General features: G+C 43.1%; 1 protein-coding gene and 2 long non-coding RNA genes across 5 annotated transcripts in view; 1 reads left to right on the top strand and 2 right to left on the bottom strand.

The window, feature by feature from the left end:
• LOC109291345 overlaps positions 1 to 295 on the bottom strand; it is a 6,979-nt gene extending 6,684 nt beyond the window's left edge. Inside the window, exon 1 of the long non-coding RNA XR_002095821.1 lies at positions 255 to 295. This is a non-coding gene — a long non-coding RNA (uncharacterized LOC109291345). The remainder of the gene's footprint in view (positions 1 to 254) is intronic.
• CACNB2 (calcium voltage-gated channel auxiliary subunit beta 2) overlaps positions 1 to 22,308 on the top strand; it is a 233,595-nt gene that overhangs the window by 138,909 nt on the left and 72,378 nt on the right. For all 3 annotated transcript variants that reach the window (XM_019508325.1, XM_019508326.1, XM_019508324.1), the window contains exon 3: positions 21,796 to 21,918. In XM_019508325.1, coding sequence (XP_019363870.1) covers positions 21,796 to 21,918 — 123 coding nt within the window. The remainder of the gene's footprint in view (positions 1 to 21,795; positions 21,919 to 22,308) is intronic.
• The window catches only part of LOC109291346, a 17,370-nt gene continuing 15,226 nt past the window's right edge, over positions 20,165 to 22,308 (bottom strand). The window contains exon 3 of the long non-coding RNA XR_002095822.1: positions 20,165 to 20,175. This is a non-coding gene — a long non-coding RNA (uncharacterized LOC109291346). The remainder of the gene's footprint in view (positions 20,176 to 22,308) is intronic.

Raw genomic sequence — 22,308 nt, 5'->3', positions numbered from 1 at the left:
GCTACCAAATACATCCCTGACACATGGAAGATGCTGAATTTTAGCCAGTTTTGGAGTTAAAACTTCATTGCAGAACAACAAGAAAGATTTTTCTACCTCCCTGCATGCCATCTGACTCCTCCAAGAAAGGACTTTTACCTGATCTACAGATCAAAGAGCTACTCAACACAGCTCACATAGGCATTCTCCTGGACCCAGAGGGAAAGCTTTCCATCTCTAGCTCCCTCTGTACAAAAATGAAGTTTATTTCCTACCTATGGAGACTTTTTACCATCTATACTTTTTCCAGAGCATGACGAAGAGCCATTGAGCCCAAAAGCCTGCAGAAAAGGATATTTTTTTATCAGTTGGTCTAATAAAAGGTATCATTATGGAACCAAGAGTTCTAGATCTTTGTATTTCTTTTTGTCTCAGACCAACATGACTACCAAGTACATCCCTTATACTTTTGGAAACATTTTCTTTTGGTTCTGCTGCTGTGGGGCTGATACTACTGCTTATTACAGTATGACCTCATATATCCCGCATGCTTGGGACCAAACAACTGCTGGAAATTTGAAAATTCTGGATTTTTCAAACTGGAGCGGCAGCCAGTCATGGAGTGGGGGCAGAAGAGGAGGGCGAAGCAGCGGCGGGTTGTCCCGGAGCAGCGGCCGCATGTGGAGTGGCAATGCGGGGTGATGGATGGTGGTGACAGCCGCCACATACAAGCTTCCCCTTCTGCTGCTCCAGGACCGGCCACTGCTACTCTCTGATGTAGTGTATTTTTAAAAAGTGCTGGATTTTTGAGAATTCTGGATTTCTGATATCTGGGTTTATGAATATCAGGGATCCTGGTTTTCTCTGATTAAAAAAAAAACCAAAACCCTCAAATTCTCTGATAAAAAAATCACAAATTCCCTGAGAAAACCCCAAAATCTGTGATTAAAGGCCCCCCACAACTCCCGCAGCCCTGCTCGTGCCCCGCCCCAGCCCTGCTGGGTGGCCTCCCAGCTGCCAGGGCTATGGGGCCAGGGACCTGGGTCTGCAGCTCCGTACCTGCAACAGAAGGCAGCAGCTGCTGCAGCAAAGCGAAACTCAGTTCCCCTGTTGCCTGCCTGCTGTGGGCTTAGGTGGGTGAGGAGGTGGCTCACTGCCACTGTACACATTTCTTGGGGCCAGGGGGAACCTCTACCCCCCCCAGATCTGTGCACGGAGTGGGTGAATGCTGCAGGCTTGGGTCCCTGCTGCTGCCCTCCCCCAGGGCCTCTGTAGCCCAGTGGATGCAACCTGGCACTGCAGGGAATGGCAAAGCCATGCATAGACCTCATTAGCACTGTGAGTTCCACGCTGTGCTCGTGATGCATCCTCTGCATGTGTGGGACTGTAGGGAGGGACACAACCCACAGCAGTGCCCTCACTGCTGCCATCACCAGTGCAGCACAGAGTTCACAGTGACAAACAACTTTCTTGCATGGCCCCACTATGCCCTGCAGTGCTGGGTTGCACTTGCTGGGCTGCATAGACCCCAAGGGAAGGCAGCAGGGCAGGGAGCCCAAGCCCACAGTATGCACCCGCACTTGCCCCTCACAGATCTGGGGGGCACATGCCCCTCCTGCGCCCTGGGAGTGCATGCAACTGTGGGGAGGCGGCTGCACCCCCATCCCTGGACAAGCTTCCCTCAGCCCCATATTGCTCCGCATCAGAGCCTTGCAGCCATGCATTGTGGTCCCAGGCTTCAAGCCCCATGCACCATCCAGCTGGGCAGCAGCCCCAGCCCTGCCCAACCCTCAATCCCTCCCTATGGGGGCCTCAATCCCCCCCCCCCACTTACCTGCAGGAGCTGCTCTCCAGACTGCATGGGGCCCCTTGCCTCACCACCCTCTTCCCACTCCCTCGCAGCCCTTTGAAGGCTGGAACTCTGCCAGCCTGCAGAGAACTCATTGCAAAACTGCAACATCCGCAAGTTTCTCTGCTAAAATGAGAAATCTGTGTTTTACTCTGGTAAGGGGGGAAAATCTGCATTTTACTCCATTTTTCCATGGGAAACAGAAAACCCAGATCTCTGTTTATTATACTAAACATGACTCTTTCTCTGGCTTTTTTTTTTGACCTTCCTACTGGATTTTTTTTCATACAGCTGTTTCCCTTTGCCAAAGCACACTTTAGCACACGTATAGTATTGTTAATGTGGGTGACTGCAGCACCTACCACACTGGGCCACTTGTTCTAGACTGGAAACCTAGGAACTATTGCAATTACAAGATGAATAACTATGGAGGCAGTGGTAGCCGCATCATAATTGAAGACATCCAACTACTTTGTTATGCTTGAAGAATGGAGTGCATTTTCCAGAAAAATTATAGCAGTCATTCAGAAAAATGTTCTCCTACAGAGAAGATCATAAAGATTTGTTTGTCTTTTTAAATGTTTGGCTTGGGTTTTGACAATATAAAATATCTTTAAAAAATCAATTGTATTTAATTTGGAACCAGAAATACTAATCATAATTATGCGGTACTGAATGATGTCAAGAAGAACAGAGTTGTTTGGGTTTACAAACCTGTACTTCTTCCATATCTTAACAAATTTAGATTGATTTTGTTTTACCCATCATGCTTAATTTCCTCAATTTATAATGTTTGTTCCAGGGCTCATTACAACATCCCTGTAATAACTTATGCTAAATTACTGATACACAGTTTCCCAGTGAATCTGAATGTTGGTTTTGCTGCTGAAGTAAGGGGGTAAATACTTGCCACTTCTTGGCTGACTAGACATGAGGCTAGGATGAGAACCAAAGATCTTATACAAAATTTTAGTGATGATCCAGTACACCATTTTTTTGTTTGTTTGTGCCATAGTAGCACCAGGGGCCCTAATGTAAATCAAGACCTCATTGTATTAGGTAGGAAGCCTCTCCTTTCCCTCTTTCTGTCATATATATTTGTCTTGAAAAAAAAATTATTGATTGCTGTTTCTATTTCCTATAAATTTATCCTTCTTTTCTTTGGGGCATGCCTCAAGCTCCTGCTGCATCTTCAGGAGTGAGATTCCTGCACAAATGTTGCCTTTGTAGACTTGCCAATTTCTAGCTCTTTGGAGATATCTTGTAAGATTAGCACTAACACAAATGTCTTCTTACAGAGTCTGGAGGATATCTTGTTTGTGGGTATTTCTTGTTTATCATTTATATTTTCTGATTTTCTGAAAAACAGCATGGCCTGCCACACCAAAGTCCCCACCCCAGTGGACCTTTGCAACAGGTATGAACCTCTTGCAGCCCCAGCAGAGCCTACCAAGCTGCCAGCTCCTTCAGGCAAACAGGCTCAACTGTAGCTACCGCCCCCACTGTCCCTAAGACAAAATGCAAAGTGTTTGTCATGGGAGCCTCCATCCTGAGGGGGACTGAGGGGGCAATCTGCCACCCTGACCCCTTAGCCCGAGAAGACCATTCTTGACAAACTGGCTGAAGGCAACATCCTGAGGGATAGCCAGAATGGGTTTGTTGCAGGTAGGTCCTGCTTGACCAATCTTATTTCCTTTTATGACCAGGTGGCCTAACACCTGGACAAGGGGAAGAGATTGATGTCATATATCTTGACTTTAAAAAGCCTTCAATCTGGTATCCCGTGATCACCTCCTAGCAAAACTGACTAATTGTGGCCTCAGCCTCACCACGGTCTGCTGGCTGGGGAATTGGCTCTGTGGTAGGACCCAGAGGGTGGTGGTTGATGGAAGTCAGTCATCATGGTGCCCTGTGACCAGTGGGGTCCCTCAAGGCTCTGTCCTTGGGCCTACACTATTCAACGTTTTCATTAATGATATGGACATTGGTATCAGAATCAGACTGGCCAAGTTCGCCAATGACACCAAACTCTGGGGTAAAGCATCCACACCTGAGGACAGGAGGGTGATCCAGGCAGACCTTGACAGGCTCAGGAAATAGGCGGATGAGAACCTGATGGTGTTTAACACCAAAAAATGCAAGGTTCTCCACCTTGGGAAGAAAAACCTGCAGCATTCTTATAGGCTTGGCAGTGCTATGCTGGCTAGCACTATGGGTGAAAGGGACTTGAGGGTTGTGATTGACCACAAGATGAACATGAGCCTTCAATGTGATGCTGAAGCTAGTAAGCAAGCAAAATGCTGGCTTGCATCCATAGATGTTTCTGAAGCAAATCCCAGGATGTCATTCTCCCATTGTACTCAGCCTTGGTGAGGCCGCAGCTGGAGTACTGCGTCCAGTTTTGGGCTCCACAATTCAAAAAGGGTGTGGAGAAGCTTGAGAGAGTGCAGAGGAGAACCACATGCATGATCAAGGGTCAGGAAAACAGACCTTATGATGAGAGGCTGAGAGCCATAGGACTCTTCAGCCTGGAATAGCGCAGGCTCAGCAGCGATCTGGTGGCCACCTGTAAGTTTATCGGGGTGCTCACCAGGATCTGAGGGAACATCTGTTCACCGGAGCATCCCAAGGGATGACAAGGTTGAATGATCACAAATTCCTCCATGCCAGTTTCAGGCTGGACACAAGGAAGAACTTCTTTACTGTCCAAGCCCACAAGGTTTGGAATAGACTGCCACTGGAGGTGGTTCAAGCACCTACTTTCAACACCTTCAAGAGATGATTGAATGTTTATGTTGCTGGGATCCTATGATCCCTGCTGACTTCCTGCCCCTGGGGCAGGGGGCTGGACTCGATGATCTTCTGAGGTCCCTTCCAGCCCTAATGTAATGTCTATTACATTTATACTAGTATAAGTGATTGGAAACCAGTCTATACCTGTAACTGGATGGAAGTTCAGTGCACATAGACGGGTTAAAAAATGGCAGATCCCAGTCCATGTTACATCGGAACAATGTGGTATCAGACTTAAGTGATTTAGATCTATCAGATGTCTCTACCATATTCCCTAGTGACTCAGGTTAGGTTGCAGTCAAGTGACATTCCAGGCTGCTTTGTGGGACCCTGCTAACCCCACTTTACAGAGGGATGCACTAACCTCAGACCTCACTCATCTCCTCCCAAGCTCTCACAGAGATGAGCCAGAAACGATGCTGTCCCCAGCCCTACCTACTGTCTGTGACAGTCAGCAACAAGTAGCAAGTGTGCTGGCTTAGGTCTGGGTGGGCTGAGGCTTCGTGCTGGGAGGCCTTAGCTCCCCTGTCCCCACTGCCTGGTTACCTGGGACAGCCACAGGCAGGAGGCAGGTCTGGGGGCCATGCTAGGCAGTGTGGGGAGGGGAAAGGGCTTTGCTGTGCATCCCCAGCTCTGGCCCCCACAGACCTGAGACAACAGAGCTTGAGGGGGCTTCATAGTTGGGGCTTCTGCTTCCCTCCACCACCCACCTGGCTGCAGTTGACCCACCTGGCTTCTTGGCTACTCAGCTGGGCTAAGCATTCTCTGGCAGCCTGCTGGGAAGTGTATGGGAATGCCCCCACCCTGCTGGTCTTGACCAGTGCAAGCAGCCTGTTTGCCTCACCACCGAAAGGTGAACATTTGTTTTCTTACTCCTGACTTAACCTTAGGGTGCTTAAAGTGCCAAACTTAGATCACTTTCTGCCTTGGGGTTTTTAGACATCTGTACTGAACCCGGGAGACTGGGGCCATCCTGGTCTAGAGAAGGTGTGTATGGGGTGGGTTAGGGTAGCATCTGCTCTGTTTTTCCATTGTTTACCTGGTAGATCTAAAAAAATTAAACTGGCAAACCCATAATGTATATTTTTCACTGCTTGCATCACAAAAATGTAGATATGATAAAGCACCCCGGCATCTTTTTTAATATAAATAGGTATGTCTATTGGACTGCTAAAACTGTGGTTAATCTCCTGTACTACATATGTTTTGCATATAAGTTTCTCAAATCATGAAGAAAGTTAAAAATAATATGGTTTGTTTTTAATGCTACTGTTTATTGGACAATATGTACTGTTATTCCTTTCTGATACACATTTGGTGTTAAAACTGTATACAGTGAAAGCAATAGCTTGTGGGACAGTCCTCAGGGAAGAATATCATTATTTTGTCACTGCTGGACATATGTGCTCCACAGAGGAAGTGAAAGGCTTAAGAGTAGTGTTGTTATGCATAGTCTAAAATATATTGTACATTACTTTACACTTTGTAGAGTGCATACTGGGGTTGTCTAGTATGAAAGTGTGCAGTCATTCTGTAACAGAAAAATAATCCTTTACTGTCAATATAAATTTACAGGTTTCTTTAAAATTTGGATCCAATGAAATGTACATAATATTGTGTTTAAATAGCAAAGTAGGAAAGGTGCTTTGTGAAAAATTCTCTGAACTACAAGCGTCAATTTATGACAAGTGTGTTATCAGGACAACTGATGCCATTTTCCAAGACCATTTTGGACTTAATGAAAATTATCTTTATATAACATGCTATGGCAGTAGAAATAGTCTGTGGTTTTGCTTACACTAATGTAAATTCAAATGAATTCCACTGCAAAATTTTACATGCTTACGAGTGATAGGAGAATTTGCTCAGCACACCTCATACTCCACTGCAGCTGTGCAAGGGGAACACAGGGTTTGCTTTAACTTACTTTTCTGTTCCCCCAACCCTAAGTTCATCATGTATTGAGGGCATTTTCAGGTGTAAATTGCTATTCTAATTGATGCTTAACCTGTATCTTAGCATTCTTGTGTGGTAGATTAGTAGGGAAAATGGACACCTTGCTTATACCACTTTTCCCACTTTTTTCCAGCCATGTCAGAATTAGGGGCCATGAGGCATAGCAATCACAGGATTTGCTCAGGCATGTAAGTCACAAGAAAATCTATCTCTACAGGTAGGATTCTCAAAAGACTGGATCTCATGGCACAGCAGGAGACAGGATCAGGGGCAGCACTCAGCTGCATCAGCCCAGCTCTTCTTCCGGCAGGGACTGACAGAAGTTAATGATGGCACTCTGTTTTGGAGCACCTTCATCTGAACCCTCATGAAATGGGGGTTTAGAGTGTTGCACAATTGGGCACTTTTAAAGCTGTGCACTCCTGTCAGGGCACTGCTGGAGAACATTGGAGGCAGCTGATCATGCAACAAAATGTCACGTCTCTCAGTGCCCTGTAAGTCATTTTGAGTGTGCGCGCGTGTGTGAGAGAGAGAGAGAGAGAGAAATAAGTATAACTTATACATGATGGGAATAAAATGAGACACAGCAGGAAAAATTACCAATAATAATATTTTTTCAATCCAGCTCTAATTTCAACCCATTTCAACAATCCTGGAATCAAGTTCAGTTCTCGTGGAAATAAAAGCAACACCATTGGTATTTATAGGAATTTACTTTGTTTATCTCAGAGGTTGAAATTATCTTTCAAAGAATATTAGAGTATATTACCTCCTGGTCTTGATGCAAATTTTATGATTTTTTTATTTAAACCTGTTGTCTCAGAATGGTTTACCAAAGTATCTGATTATTTTTTGCGCAGAAGTCTATCTTTAAAAACATGACTTAGTAGCATTTTCTGTGGTGATCTTTTTAAATTAAAAACATTGATTCTAGAGGTAAGGTGGGTACATTTTCAGATTACAGTATTTGTCTTCAAAAGATAAGATGTAAAACTGGCTAACATCTGGGAGCATCTGTCCTTGTCCACACTGGATTATCTGAGTGCTAAACTGTCGTCGTCACATTTTCAGAGAGATTTAGAAAATGAACGGAAAGTACTTAACTTCTTTGACCCATTCTAATTTTAGAATTGTGAAATGCACAGGAAAATGTTAGTTTTAGAATGGTATATATACTTAAAAATATGTGTGTTTTAAAATGTGAAAAACATTTTTTTTGGCATTTTCTGCTGTAAAATGTACACTGTTGGCAATTTTGTGAAAGCTTGGTGGATTTAATTTTAGTACTGAAATTTGTTATAAGCAATAAAATACCATAGCTCTATTTTTCAAATATTTTCTCTATGCATAAGGAATCAGAACTCATGGTAGAGGTTATATCTAGTATCTATGCATAGAAACTAATAATTGATGTTTGAAAATGATTTAGAGTCTTGAATTTTGGTCATATCAAACGTCCAAGTAGATGGATTTCTGCCATCTAATTTCATGAGAATTCAGTCTCCGTCTTCTTGATTGTAATATTTAATGTGGGTGCTTCTTTTCTGTGTAGATCTGTAACCCAGTGCATCTGAATGTCTTTTATTTTCATACTCAGACTTCCATAGCTATTATCTTGATGGAGAAATATACTAATGAGGATTCTTAGCTGCTGTTTGTTTTTCATATCAGAAGTACTTAGAAATGCCTTTTTCATTTTTCATCTTTCTTAGTAATGAGTTATTGCCTTTTAATAAGATTTTTTTGTAATATGTCAAACCATTTTTAGAAGTATATCAAGGACAGTGACATTGAAAATTCCTATTTGAGCAGTAGCTCATTGCTGCTATGCAGTAGTGTTGAAAGCGACCCATGTGCCACCAGGACTGTGCAGTACCAGTGGATACTGCACACTTGCACAGTCGGTTAGTATGAACTGTGCAGTCAGCGGTACATGTAGAAGCACCCACTATGTAGCTACTCTGCATATTTAGACCCTTTTATAAATTCTTTTTAACACAAAATCTTTTTTGTGTTAGACAGTAGTAATTTATAATTTATAGTAAAAGCAGCATTTTGCTAATTTTAGATATTTTTCAATAGCTATTCAATGTTTTGAAACATGGAATTAATTTCATATGATAGTATTTTTTTCTCTTTAAGTTGTGTTATTTCTGTGGCATATAATGTCAGTTTTCAGCAGTGTACATGAAAATATTTATTATAATTTAGAGGGTATTGAGAAGAATTGTATCATATACATTGTTTGGTCTCTTGGATTAGGACACATCAGTGGAACAAAAATGAACACCCACACATTCACACCGTTTGTCATGCTAAAAAATAGCCGATTAAAAAAAAATACTGTAATGGTGGATTCAGTTCAGAAAAGTTACTGTTTTGAACAGCAACTTCTTCATTGCAGCAAGTTTTTCCACCATAAATTTTAAGGTGGGTGCAAGTCTGAGAGACCCCCACTATCCCACAGTGCACTACTCTCCCTCACCAGCCTGCTTCCAATGGAGGTGGGAGGGGTGGAGACCAGCTAGTTCCCTGATAGCCTGCCTAGCCAGTGAGCTGTCACCCTTGCTGCCACAGGGGGCTTGTAAGCAACTCCAGGTCTCCTTGTCATAAAAGCACAGCAGAGCAGCAAGAGGGATTGGGTTGCCTGAGTGTCAGTACCTTAAATGACGCAGCTCACAGACAGCCCCAGACTAGAAACTATCTTCTGCTGCAGCCCTTGCTTATTTCTGCCTGATTAACCTTGGTCCGTGCCCTTGTCCCCACCAGTAGTTTGCATGCAGACCAAACAGCCTCTGATGTGGCAGCAAACACTGATCAGGTGGGCCTCACATTAAACCTGTCCCTCTCACCTGTAGGCTTCACAGGATGGATTCATTGGATGGAGATTATGCCTTTTTTGCAACTTTGTCACACTCCAGCCAGGGGGCTGTACATTAGGCCTGTGTGAATAGGGAACTATTCGATTCAGATTCGGCCAATATGAATGCCAGTGATTCAATTTGGAGATTTGGATCACTTTGCTGATTCAATTCGGCCAAATCAGCTTTGCAAGATTCAGAGCCAATTTGAAGATTCAACCATAGAGTATAATGGGGAATCTATGAAATATCTACAACTTTGTTGTTTTCTGGATGTTTTACATGAAACTTGCAGGGGTGCTAGCCTCTGCTAAGAGCATGAAGCCTGACACATTTCAAGATGACAGGTGCAGGGGTTTCTGGGAGACTGCACTTCAAAATTGTGAAAGCAAAACTCATGTCACGTGTGTTACACCACAGCAGGATGAAAACTTGTGACATGGGTGCTTGTGCAGCTGTGTCTGACTTGGGGCACAGTGGGGGTGAAAACTACTGCAGGCCTGGCTGCGAGGTCCTGCTGCTGCCATGAGGCCTGCCAGCTGTCAAGGAGATAGGTGCAGGGGGGTTCTGGGGCCCTGCACCTCTGGCTGCTAACTGGTAAAACTCATGACATGGGTGCTTGTGCAAGTGTGTCTGTCTGGGGGCATAGGGGGGTGAAAACTGCAGGCCTGCTAGGCCCTGCTATGGCCATGAAGCCTGCCAGCTGTGTCTGTCTTAGGGCACAGAGGGTGAAAAAAAACTACTGCAGGCCTGCCAGGCCCTGCTGCGCCCACGAAGACTGCCAGCTGTCAAGAAGATGAGTACAGGGGGAGTCTGGATTCTGGGGCCCTGCACCTCTGGCTGCAGGCAGGCAAAACTCATGACATGGGTGGGTGACACGATGTATGTGTTCAGGTGCATCCTTCCTGGCGCTGGGGCCTCTGCACAACAGGGCGGTGTGCCCCAGTGAGGCCTTCTTCTCTCATACAACCTCAGCCTGGTCAATCACTGTAAACGGCAGCAGGTAAAAATAACTTAGGTGGCTCAGCACCAGCAGCATCTAAGGTAGTCATACTGAACTGTCAGGCCCTTCTTTCCTCTCAAGTAGGTGCACCTAGTGTGTGTCTGTTAGGTGCACCCTCACTGTGCAAATGTGTGTGTGTATTTCTGATCAGGTGCACCCTTCCTGGTGCTGGGGCCTCTGCACACCATGGCAGTGTGACCCAGTGAGGTCTCCTCCTCCCCTACAGCTTCATCTCAGTCCACCACTGTAAACTGCAGCAGGTAAAAATAACTTATATAGACATAACAACACAAGATAAGCCATCACACACCATGAGTAACATATATCCAGCACAGCATCTTTACTTCTTGCTTTCAATTCCTTTATAAAAAGAAGGGCTCTGTGACAGTTTGACCAGGCTACCAGAGATGCTGCTGGGGCAACTGTGCTAGTGCTGCTGCTCACTCACTATTTATTGTGGAAAAAAACCCAGAATAGTTAGAGAAATACATCTTAGGAAGCTTTTGGTTTGAAAAACCCTTTGTCAGGCTGGGAAAGCACCTGCAGTTGATGTGGATGATAGTACCCCACTCAGCTCTGTTAAGGGGGCTGCTGATCTCAATCTCCCCAAGCAAGGCCACCTCATGGATGGCCTTCTGTTTCTCCACCAGCTTTTTGAGTATCAGATATGTGGAGTTCCACTGACTCTTCACATCCTGCATGATTTTGTGCTGTGGGATGCTCAGCTCTGCCTGTTTCTCCCACAGCATCTTGTCCCCCTTGATGCTGTGATGGAAGTAGCCTACCACCTTCTTGCATTTTGAAATCAGCTGGCTTGTGGCAGTAGTGATAGCAGCACCATCACTGGCAGCCCTGTCCCCCTCCAAGGCATCCCTGACTATGAGGTGCAGCCTGTGTGCCACACAGTGGATGCCAGAAAAGTTGGTATCATGGACATCCTTGACCATATTGGCCCCGTTGTCGGTGACCATGAACCTGCAGGTGAGGTTGGCCTGCCCAATGAGCCACGTCTGCACCATGTGGTTCATGGCCACTATGATCTCCCTTTGCTGTGTGGGACTCATCCAGTACCTTGGCTTGACTGGTCATACCAGTGCCTTGTGAGGGAGAGGTAGGTGTGATCGCCACCCTGGCTGCTCCAGATGTTGGAGGTGAAGTTCAAGGCTACGTGCGGCCCTGCCTTGTACAGCTCCTCCCTCAAGTACTCCCTGCATGCCTCATACAGCCTGGGCACCACTGACCTACTAAAGGTGGTGCTTGAAGGCACTTGGTATGATGGGGCCACAAGCACCATGAGCTGCCTGAACCCTGGCTGCTCAGCTAAGGAGAAGGGCTGGCTATCCAGAGCAAGCATCTCCCCAGTGGTCTGGGTGATCTCACTCACCTTGGGAATGTGCCCTCCTCTGTCTGCAGGTTTCCCCCCTGTTCCAGGGTGGCCTGCCTCTGCTTTGGTGGGGACAGGGGTTTTGGAGCAACTGGGGGACTTCCTTTTGGGTATGCTCACACTGGTGCCAGGCTGAGCAGGAAGAAGGGCAAGGGGGTGCTGCCCCCTGAGATGCAGCAGCATTGCCGTGGTGGTGAAGTGTTTCACCTCCTTGCCCTAGCTGATCTACCTTCGGCAGTGCTGGCAGATAGCAAACCTGGGATCATCTGCCAGCTCAAAATTCTCCCACACTATGCTACTTGCCCACTTCTGGGTTGAGGGTGTGGCTCCTCCCTTATCCCCCACCTCAGCAGACTGAGACACAGCAGCAGGAGGAGCTGCCTCAGCTGAGCCACTTGCCTGAGCCACCACAACCTCAATCTCAACCTCAACCTCCTCTGAGGTGCTGCTTTCCAGAGAAGGAGACCTGGGTCATGGGTAACTTCGAGGGGTGTGGAACACAAACTCTGATTCCTCCTCGGTCCCCAGAATTGCTTGAACCAAGGCGGTCAGGTCCCCTGGTCCCAGCTTCTTGTCTGGCAGTCAGAGGCTTATGCTGGGAGATGACATGGGGGTGGAGGAGACTGTCATTCTGCTGCTGGTGCCTATTTCTGGAGTTAGGGGTGGTGGTGCAGGTGCAGGGATGTCAGGTATAGATACTGCTCCCACCTCCTGGCTTCCACTGGCAGAAAAAGCCTCATGGCTGCTTGGGAAGAGGATGCATCTATGGTTGGGGGCAGGGAACTTACAGCTCTAGCTCTTCCCCTACCCCCTCTTCTTCCCTTGCCAGAAGACCTGACACCTGCCTTTCAAGCACGCTTCATATTAATCTTTCCTATGCTGCAAAAGGGGGGGGGGTGAGAGAGAGAGACTCCTTTTGTGTCGTTTTCTTTCCTCTGTGTAGTGTGCATGCACTGAACTCTTCTTTGATTGATTGTTTGATTGAGTAATGATTATTAAGAACTATGTAAAAATGTGTGCAATCTGTCTTCTTCTGTCTGTGCTGTGATGTATTTATTTACTACACATTATGAATGGGAAGTGCGACTCCTTTTGTGTTGTGTGTTTTCTTACCTCTGTGTTGCGCGCACTGGACTCTGCTTTGATTATTAATAGCTATATATGGTGTCTTCTTCTGTGATGTGCTATTAATGTGAATGCATGACTACTACTGTACTTCTTGTTCTTCTACTGTTCTTCTTGACACTTCTGTGTTGTAATGTGTGCCTAAAATAATATATCTCCTTCCTCTAGGACTCTTGAGTTCTGTGTTCTGTGTGTTAATCTCAATCTGAATCTCTGACTTCTGTGTTGTCTTTAGTCTGTATGTAAACTAACTATAATAATATTAATAACTATATATAATCATGATTCTGAATCTCTTCTTTTATGAATAACTGACTTCTTCTATGATGTGTGAGTGTGTGGAATGTGTGCTTCTCTGCACAGTGATGGATCACACTGCCAGGGAAAACACTTCTCTTGAGCTTTCTCTTTTAAAAGTATTGCAAAAAAAAAAGAGAACAAATATAAATTGAAAGAAATGAATTGGATAAGTGGATAAGTAGTAAACTAACTAGAGAGATGCTAAGCTAAACGAAGCTAAGATAAGCTACAAGCTACATCCTGTCCAATCCTTTCTAAAAACAAAATGGAGTAGGCAACTGACTGACTAGGAAGCAAGCCAGACAGTCCAGTACCTTTCTGATGCTGTTGCTCACTCAGAACCAGCTCACAAAAGGCACGGGGGGGGGGGAGAAGGAGGCTTTTATCCTGGTTCTATGTCCCTCCCCCCAGACACTGTGATTGGAAGGGCAGTCACAGAGCGAAATCACAGTCACTGGCCAGCTAGAGATGTCAGTCCACCCCTGCCCTGCTCCCCCTTCTGTCTTCTAAGTTTCTGTTTCCTCAGAAAGCCCGCCTTCTGAATTGTCAAATGTTTTCCGAATCTTTTCCAAGTCCAATTTGGAGGCTCCGAATTGATTCAGAAAGTTTTAAGCTTCTAGCGATTCAATTCAGATTCGGAGGTTTGGCCTCTGGATTGGGCCGAATCTTCTCCAAATTGAATTGTGAACCAAAGCTTCACACGGCCCTACTGTGCATGTCTGGCTACACATGTTGTATCTTATTTCTATAGTGCAACATATGTGTAACATGCCAAAAATAACATCTGCCAGAACCCATGTTTCATGCTGTATCAGAGCCATGTGTTTCTAGAGTAATTTGTGTAAGTACAGAAATCAAAGTCATACATTGTGAATGCTCCTTCTCCTCAAGGCCAATTTTTGGAAGCATACCCATGGATAAGCAGTTATTAATTGGTCATCTGACATTGGTTGGGAAGTATTTTGATTCCACATGTTTGATGTCAGGTTGGGGCTAGATTCAAGAAAGGACTTAGGTGCCTGAAAATTAGGTGTAAGGGTGCCCCTAGGATGCAATCCAGACTTCTGTGTGATGTACCTAACTTCCTCAACAGTGCCTCAAGAGAGCCACTTCCCTTCACTGATGTCTAAATTGGCCAGCATGCTGAGCAGGTCACTTCCCATAATGAAAGTGCTAAACTACATTGGTTTTATTACCAGTGGGGCCCCTTTTCTGGATTGTGGGATTATGGATTTTTGGATACCTAGTAAAATGTTCTTAAGCAGTTGCTAAGTAGCATCCATATCCTTCCATTTAGATTCTTTCAACTCCAGATTGTGTTCAGGTTGTGAAAAAGAACTTTTTATAATACCAAGTGCACATTTGCCTGTGTATATGTATGTGTATTATATATGAATATACATGGAATATATTAATATATTTATGTGTATAATATATATGAAATATATTAACAGTTGTAATCAAGTCGCAATCACTTTTATCATGCCTCTTATATACAAATGTCTAATCTGTTTACAATTTAAAATATTCAAATTTTTCTTCTACATTAAAAGTATGGGCTCCTATACATGTGCAGGGAGGCTGCTCTGATGCACTGTAATTACAGAGAATCAGAGCAATTATTGTGTTTCAGCAGACTCGAGAGTCATGTGTATCAGCATCCTTGCACTGAAAAATGGTGGCGGGACGCTTTAAACTAAAGCTCATTCATTGAGCGTTAGTTCGAGTGCCCTTTTTCAGTGAGGGGATGCCGATACATGTGACACTCCGGGCACTTTAAATTAGCCCTTTAATTAAAGCCCCCCCACCCTGACCACCTCCCAGAGCATGTCCATAAATGCGCTGTATGTCTGTGTTTACCAGAAATGCATACTTAAACTCATTTTAACCTTGATATTCATTCTCAAGTATTCTCTAATACTTACATATTTCTGGAGTTGGTAGCCTGGAAAGACAAACAGACAAATTTCAGTTTCAAGATTGTTAGCTGTTTTTGTGATAAATCAATGAGGAGGACTTTGAATTAATTGAATTGACCATGCAAAATGTTGGCATTTGGGGGTGAAATGGAAAAAACAGAACCTCTGTATTAGCAGTATTTAGGCCAGAACCTCTGTATTAGCAATATTATAATTAATAAAGCAGGGAGAAGCAAATGATAACTATAGATTAAATGTTTTTTTGATGAACAAAGTCCGAGAGAGAAATAGACTGAGAAAGTAGGGAAGGAGGATTTAATTCAATGAAAGGCTTGGAATGAGCCCTCTAAGTTATAATATCAGATGATAGTACAAAATTCAAAGTAAAATAGTGATACTGTATACTTCTGTGAATGCATGTCTATTTTCAAATCTCAAATGTACTCACACTTCTTGGCTAAGTATAGACAGTCAAACAGCCGAAGGCTAATTCGATTCAATCTTTGCAGGTTAGTTTAACCTGCATAAATTAAACCGTTAAGCAAGTGAACAGACATCCACTTTTGATTCCAGAAATACAGACAACATGCCTGTAGTGGCCTAGACCAGAAGCTGAAGGATGCTAGAGCACACTTCCCTGCTTGGCTGGAGAAGACAGTTTGGGCCAAAGCTAGCCTGACCACCCGGCAAGGGGGCTTGCGGGGGAGGTGCAAAGTAGGCCTATGCGACTAGACAGCTATTTGATTCAGCTTCAGATCTGGCTGATTCAGATGCCAGAAATCTGAGTCAGAGCTCCAGATCCGTTTCCTGCTTTGATTCAGCCGAATCGGCTCTGAAGCTTTGGAACTACTTCAGAGATCTGGCCATAGGGTATAATGGGGAATCAATGAAATATCTATAACTTCGTTGTTTTTGGTCTGAAGTAGCTGAAACTTGCAGAGATGGTAGCCCCTGCTGAGAGCATGAAGCCTGCCAAGTTTCAGTGAGATAGGTGCAGTGGTTTGGGAGAAACTGCACCCCAAATTCATGAAAGCAAAACTCATGTCACGTGTGTGCGTTATACCAGAGGGGGGTGAAAACTGCAGGGGTGGTATGTGCAATGAACTTCTGTTCTGTTACAGATTTGAACCAGTTTCCAATCACTTAAATCAGTTTATGTGTAATTTCTGTCCCTAGCCCTTTTCTGATTCTTACATTAAATACAGGTGAAACAAATTTAATCTATGTAACAAAACTTCTTACCAACTATGTGAAATCTAACGTTTCTACCAGTTATCTTCATAACTACAGAACAGTCTATTTACAAGACATGGGAAGGCAGTGGAATCTCTCCCCCTAGCTATCTGTCTTCCCACATTTTCATTCCAAGTCAATTATCAGAAAAGTCTTGAGATATTTGAGGAGGATGAATAAATCCTAAATGATAGGAGTCAGTGAAAGGGCAGTCTTCAGCTCCATCTGGCTGGTTTCACTCTAAGCATGAGGACTTTTGATTATTCAGAATTTATTCTTAATTTCTCACTAGTATGGAAGGTAGTCATTTACTGTAGCTACAAAATGAAAATAACTTAGCAAAACAATGGAGTAGAAAGAGCAGTTAATTGTATTTTTAAGAGGAATCCTGATACTAGCCCTGGTCAGCTTCTTACTATACAGAGTACAGACAAGATGTAAGGAAGGACTAACTATTGGTGTTTTTGGCTATGGTTCTATCTTCTATAAAACCTATTCCAAAATAGAATTAAATTAGTTTCAATATGAAAATAATATTTGCCAACTAGCTGTATTGCCTAGATTTTATTTTTCAAGGCATCCAAAAAATATGGCTGTTGTGGCATTATAGCCTCATTCATAGTGATGACTGATATGAGCATAATGTTTAAATAATTACTCATTTTTTTCTTTCAGCTGACTGAAATAGCTGATTTTAAAAACTTTGGTTTTGGCACACATCTAGTCATCTATGATACACAGTCATTTTTCTAAGTTTGGGGGGGAAATGTGTCAAGAAATAATTAAGGGCCAGATTTCGTAACCCTGAATCATGCTGAGTGCTATTTAATCATTCAAACAGCCACATGGTTATCATTTTACTTGCCAGCTTGAGTGTGTACTTACTTAAGTGGTACCAATTTCAACCGTCAGAACCTTCCCACACTCAGCTACCAAATCCTTTCTCAATCATGGTTTTCCTATTTCTTTCAGAGTTACCATGAGAAATAAGAGATCAGTGGCCTTTTTAAGCTTCATTGTGCACAGATTTTGCCTTGATTGTTCATAACTTTATTATTAACCCTTAGTATAGTTAAGCTTTATATACACATCACACAAATCCCATTCGGTAACACTCATGCTATAATCAGCTCCAGTGAAATTCCCTATTTCATCACAAGGGATAGGAACCTTCCTGACCCACAGAAATAAAATACATTCTCCTTCCCAGGTTGAACATTTCAGTAAATCCGGATTTAATAGCAATATCACATTCAAGTAAAAGTGTTTATTTTTCTTTTAAAAGTTACATTTCAAAACTTACATTACTGCAATTATAAGATTTTAGGTGATAAATGTACAAATCATGAATTCAAAAATTTCACAAAAATCAGCCACTTTGAACATGTACACTTAAAGGAATAAATAATCATTGTATACATTAAAAAAATATAGTAAAGCTTTCCTAACTCCAACTTTGATGTGTGAATCTGTAATTCCGACAAAAAGGAATGAGTCTTACTCCATTTCTCAAAAAAAGACTTAATAAAAGACTGAAGTTATCATCATATAGAAGGTTCAATAATCTTCTGAGGTGAGTATTATAGATCACACCTCATTTTGTCAGACATCCTACTTACACCGTGAAAGCTATTTTAGCAGCCTTAAATTCAAAAAAACCTGTGGCACAAAGGGAACAGAAAGCTTCTCTTAGGAGGTATGTTGGCAGTTCCTCTTAGCATAGTAAATTTCTAGATTGGTCAAAAGCATGGCTAGGGCAGTGATACAGCAGGAGACTTGGAGCTCCTGCTCCTATAAGAGGAGGCAGACTGCAGGTGCAGCAGGAAGTCAGTTAGGGACCATGCCTGAAAAGCAGCCTGCAACCATGGCCAGAGCTGATTGTAGAGTCATCTGACCCAACAGGAGGGCTGGGCTTAGACTGGAAGTAAACCCAGGCCCTGAGCTGAGTCAGCAGCAAGATGCTGGAGGCTGCTGAGTGAACATCTCCCAAGTAGGATGGCTGTAGCTCCTGTGTGCCAGCACAGAGAGAACAGCCTGCAGCAGTCTGGAGGTTTGGGGAAGGACTGTGGGGAGAAGGAGGTCCCTGGGGGGCCTAGTAAGGGGGTCCAGCTGCCCTGGAGATGATGCTGTTACAGGCAGGAGGAGAGGTCAGGTCCAAGAACGCAGTATTTCCCTTGGCCAGCAAAGTATACCTTAGTGATTTGTTCTAAGTCGCATAGTTCAGGTTGTTCTAAATTATTCTAGGACCCTATTAGATCCTTGGTAGGGTCAGATATCTCAAAGGTTTACAATAGGAATTACATCAAGCATGGATTTTTTGGCATCTGTTGGCTGTTTACAAAATCTGCCATCTCTTTAGGGGGTCCTCATCATCGGTGTGCGAGTGAGGCTTTACCGCATATATAGTGGCCTAAATCAAGCCACTTTGTAGACAGCTATGGGGCACTTTATGTGCCTGAAAATAGTTTCATAACTGGCAATAATGTTTTTCCCTTCGACATGACAAAGATATTAGATAAAATGCATAGATAGCAACAGGGGCTGGTGCAGGAGTTAAAACCCAGAGCATTCTCCGTTTCATGATAGTGCCCAACTCATTGAGCTATAGAGCCAGCTTCCCTGGCCTGCTCACCCCACACATCTTCTTGTCTTAGCTTCCCAGTGAATTTCACCAGGAAGGGCAGAGCATACTCTTAGACCTCTCTCACCTTTTACCTCATGGTTAGGGCACCTTGCAGAGAAGTGGAAGACAGTTCAGGTTGAGGAGGGCCCAGAATCTAAGCCTTCCACTTTTTGGGCAAGTGCCTTTACTACTGGGCTGTCGAGACAAAATGAAGGAGGGCCCCTTCTTTTGCCACAAACAATTTTAGTTGTGTTTTTTTCTGTGACTAGTGTTTTTGTGGACACAGAAGATCATGGGCTTTCCTGGGCAGATTAGGATCTCAACAGAGCCTTAGCAGCAACAGCATATTCTGCACACTCAGAAGGACAAGTTGAGTTGCATAGGGAGAGTTGGATGAGGTCATGTGAGTACTACTTACCTGTCTAAAGAGGGAGTTGGATTTGGGACACTGTCTCTAAGCTAGCCCAGCTTTCTTCTAATGTCATGGTGATTTAAACAAATTGTGTATTTTAAAGGTGCATTTACACAGGTTGTCTTGCACTTGTTTTTCCTATAGGCAAAACAAAACAAAACAAAAACATATTGTTTTTTGGTCTTACAATCCTACTAACCCTAAAGTATGATTTTATCCTGGGAAATAGCTGCATAATATTGTCATCTTACTCAATGGATCTATTCTGTTATCTCAATCCTTATGCCCTTGAAGTCACACTTTGTCCAACCCCCTGTCACCCCACCCCACCTCAAGACAGGCTCTTCCCTGCCTACACCATCCCATCCAAGCATCTGTCTAACAGTGTTATGTCCCCACATACCGATCTGTGCTAGCTGCAGTGTAGCACAGCTAAGGAGTAAGCCCAAGTGCTTTTACCTAGGTTCTAAGTAGGCTCAAGTTAAAATTAACCATTTAGACAGAAACATCTAATTAGATAAATCATTATCTTACATGCAGTTGCCCACTACATAAATAGCTATGCCCTCTGGGTTATGTGGCAGTCACTACTGTCTCCTTGGCTGTGCAGTAAGTCCTTTGCTACTGACTGTTAAATGCTACATTTAAAAGTATGCACAAGTGCAAATTCCCATCTTGATAAATATGGCAAAGGCATGAAGCTGTAGCAAACCGGATTTAGATTGAATCTCAGGGGAGCTGTTCTTACTGTCAGAGCAATGTGACAGGGGAAGAGACTGCCTAGGATGTTGTAGAAATCCCTTCCTTGGAGGTTTTCAAGAGGAGGATGGATACAGTTGGTAGTTTAAGAATGGTATTCCTGTGCTCATGCAGGGGCTGGGCCAGATATCCCCATGGGTCTAAACAGTTTTAGGTGCTGAACTGATTTAATTGAAGATAAAAAAACTTTGGTGTTAGAGAACATATACCAGAAGTGGTACAGTCATCCACCCTGGCAATCTTTAAAAAACATCTTGATGCCCATCTTGCTGGCGTCACTTTCCTGCCCGAGTGCAGTGGGGCTGAACCTGATGATCTGTAAGGTCCCTTCCAGCCCCTAACAACTATGAAACAATAAAACTATGAAATGAGTGCATCAGCAAGCTTCTTATGTATATGCAAGTGCATCTCTTAAAAATACTTTATACATGCAAACATGATGCAAAAAAGTATAGAGTATGGATCCACTTATTTTAAAATAATTTTTCTCTACTATTCCCTCCTTCTCCCTCCCTTCCCCTCCCCTTCCCCCATCCCCGTGCTGCAAAGTTATTGCAGTTATTAAAGAGTTCCAATTTTAGGGTCAGATAATTACATTGAGAATCTCCACTGTAACTAAAGCCAGAACATGGACTGCAGAATGCTTTTATGGGTTTTAGCACATTAGCTAGATGCCTACAATCCGAATTAGAGATTCTGAGTTAATAACTTTGATTGCTGCTGCTGAATAGGGGAAAAAATCTTTTTATTCATAAAGTTGAGAGCACGTTCCATAAAGTTTTAAACAAATATTTTGTAGTATGAAAACATACCTTATAACAAAAAAACAAACAAAACAAAACAACCTCCCCTGCTCCAGTGCCGGGCATTTTAACTTGTGCTGGGCAAGTCTTGGGACCTCCTTGTTTCCATTCTGATTCAGAGACGTTGACTATTAAAACATAAAGAGCAGCAAATGCTTTATACTGATACATTGTTCTAAGTGTTTGGGTACTTAATTTTTTTGTGGCCAAAATCACAGCTGTTTTTAAAAAAATGTTGACCTGAAGATTTGAATCACATGTATATGCCAGCCTTATTAATTATTCTGTAGTATTGAGATTAAATGTTAGTTGTTTTTCTAAAGTGAAAATTCACATTGTGAACTAAACTATTTTGAGTAAAATATATTAAGTTTTACAGCAAGTGTTTTTGTTGGATTACTTGTGAAAACATCGTAAATTAACTTGATACAAAGGTCAGGTACAGGCACTGCCCTTTTACTGATATAAGTGATTGGAAATTGGTCTATACCTGTAACGGAACAGAAGTTCGGCACAGAAAACTGGTCTACATCCATAACAGAACAGAAGTTTGGTGCATGCAGACTGGTGTAAAAATAATGGAACTTGGTCTAAGATTTGACCTCACCCACCAAAGGGTGAACGTGTGTCCTGTTTGCTCCCAATCTAAACTATGCCGCTTACAGAAAACCGCATAATTCAGATCGATTCCACCTTAGGTTTTTTGAATGTCTATAACTAGTCAAAGTGTTTATCATTTAGTCTAAGCTGATGAGACACACACATATTCATATTCTGTTTCTCTTTTATTGTGCAGACAAAACCTGTTGCATTTGCGGTTCGGACAAATGTTGGTTACAGCGCAGCTCACGATGATGATGTCCCAGTCCCAGGCATGGCCATATCATTTGAAGCAAAAGATTTTCTTCATGTTAAAGAAGTAAGTAATGCTTGCTTTTAAAAGCTGTACCAACTTTTACATGTTGAATAATAATATTTAATATAACTACACCACTGCATTTTCAAAGCACTGTACAGACTTTATGAAGGTATAACATTAGTATGAGGGGTTTTAGATTATTTGTATATAATGAGGATTGCATTTCATCACATGCATATTTCACTTGCAAATACGTAACCTGTGTAAAGAGTACGATTAGATTCCATAGTCATTGTTACTTTTGACAGCCTTAAAATAAATCTAGTTATGCAAGTTTGGCAATGTAACATCTTCAGGGATTTGTTGTCCTTGTGACTTAACCTCAATATATTCTTTTTTCTTCCTACATTAACTCAATATATTTAAGTCCATTATATTACACAATATACA

This window comes from Gavialis gangeticus, unplaced genomic scaffold (assembly GCF_001723915.1).
Source record: "Gavialis gangeticus isolate Ggan-Ray unplaced genomic scaffold, GavGan_comp1, whole genome shotgun sequence".
In the NCBI taxonomy this organism is placed as follows: Eukaryota; Metazoa; Chordata; order Crocodylia; family Gavialidae; genus Gavialis; species Gavialis gangeticus.
The sequence above is the reverse complement of the archived record's forward strand: the minus strand, read 5'-3'. Positions and strand labels throughout refer to the sequence as shown.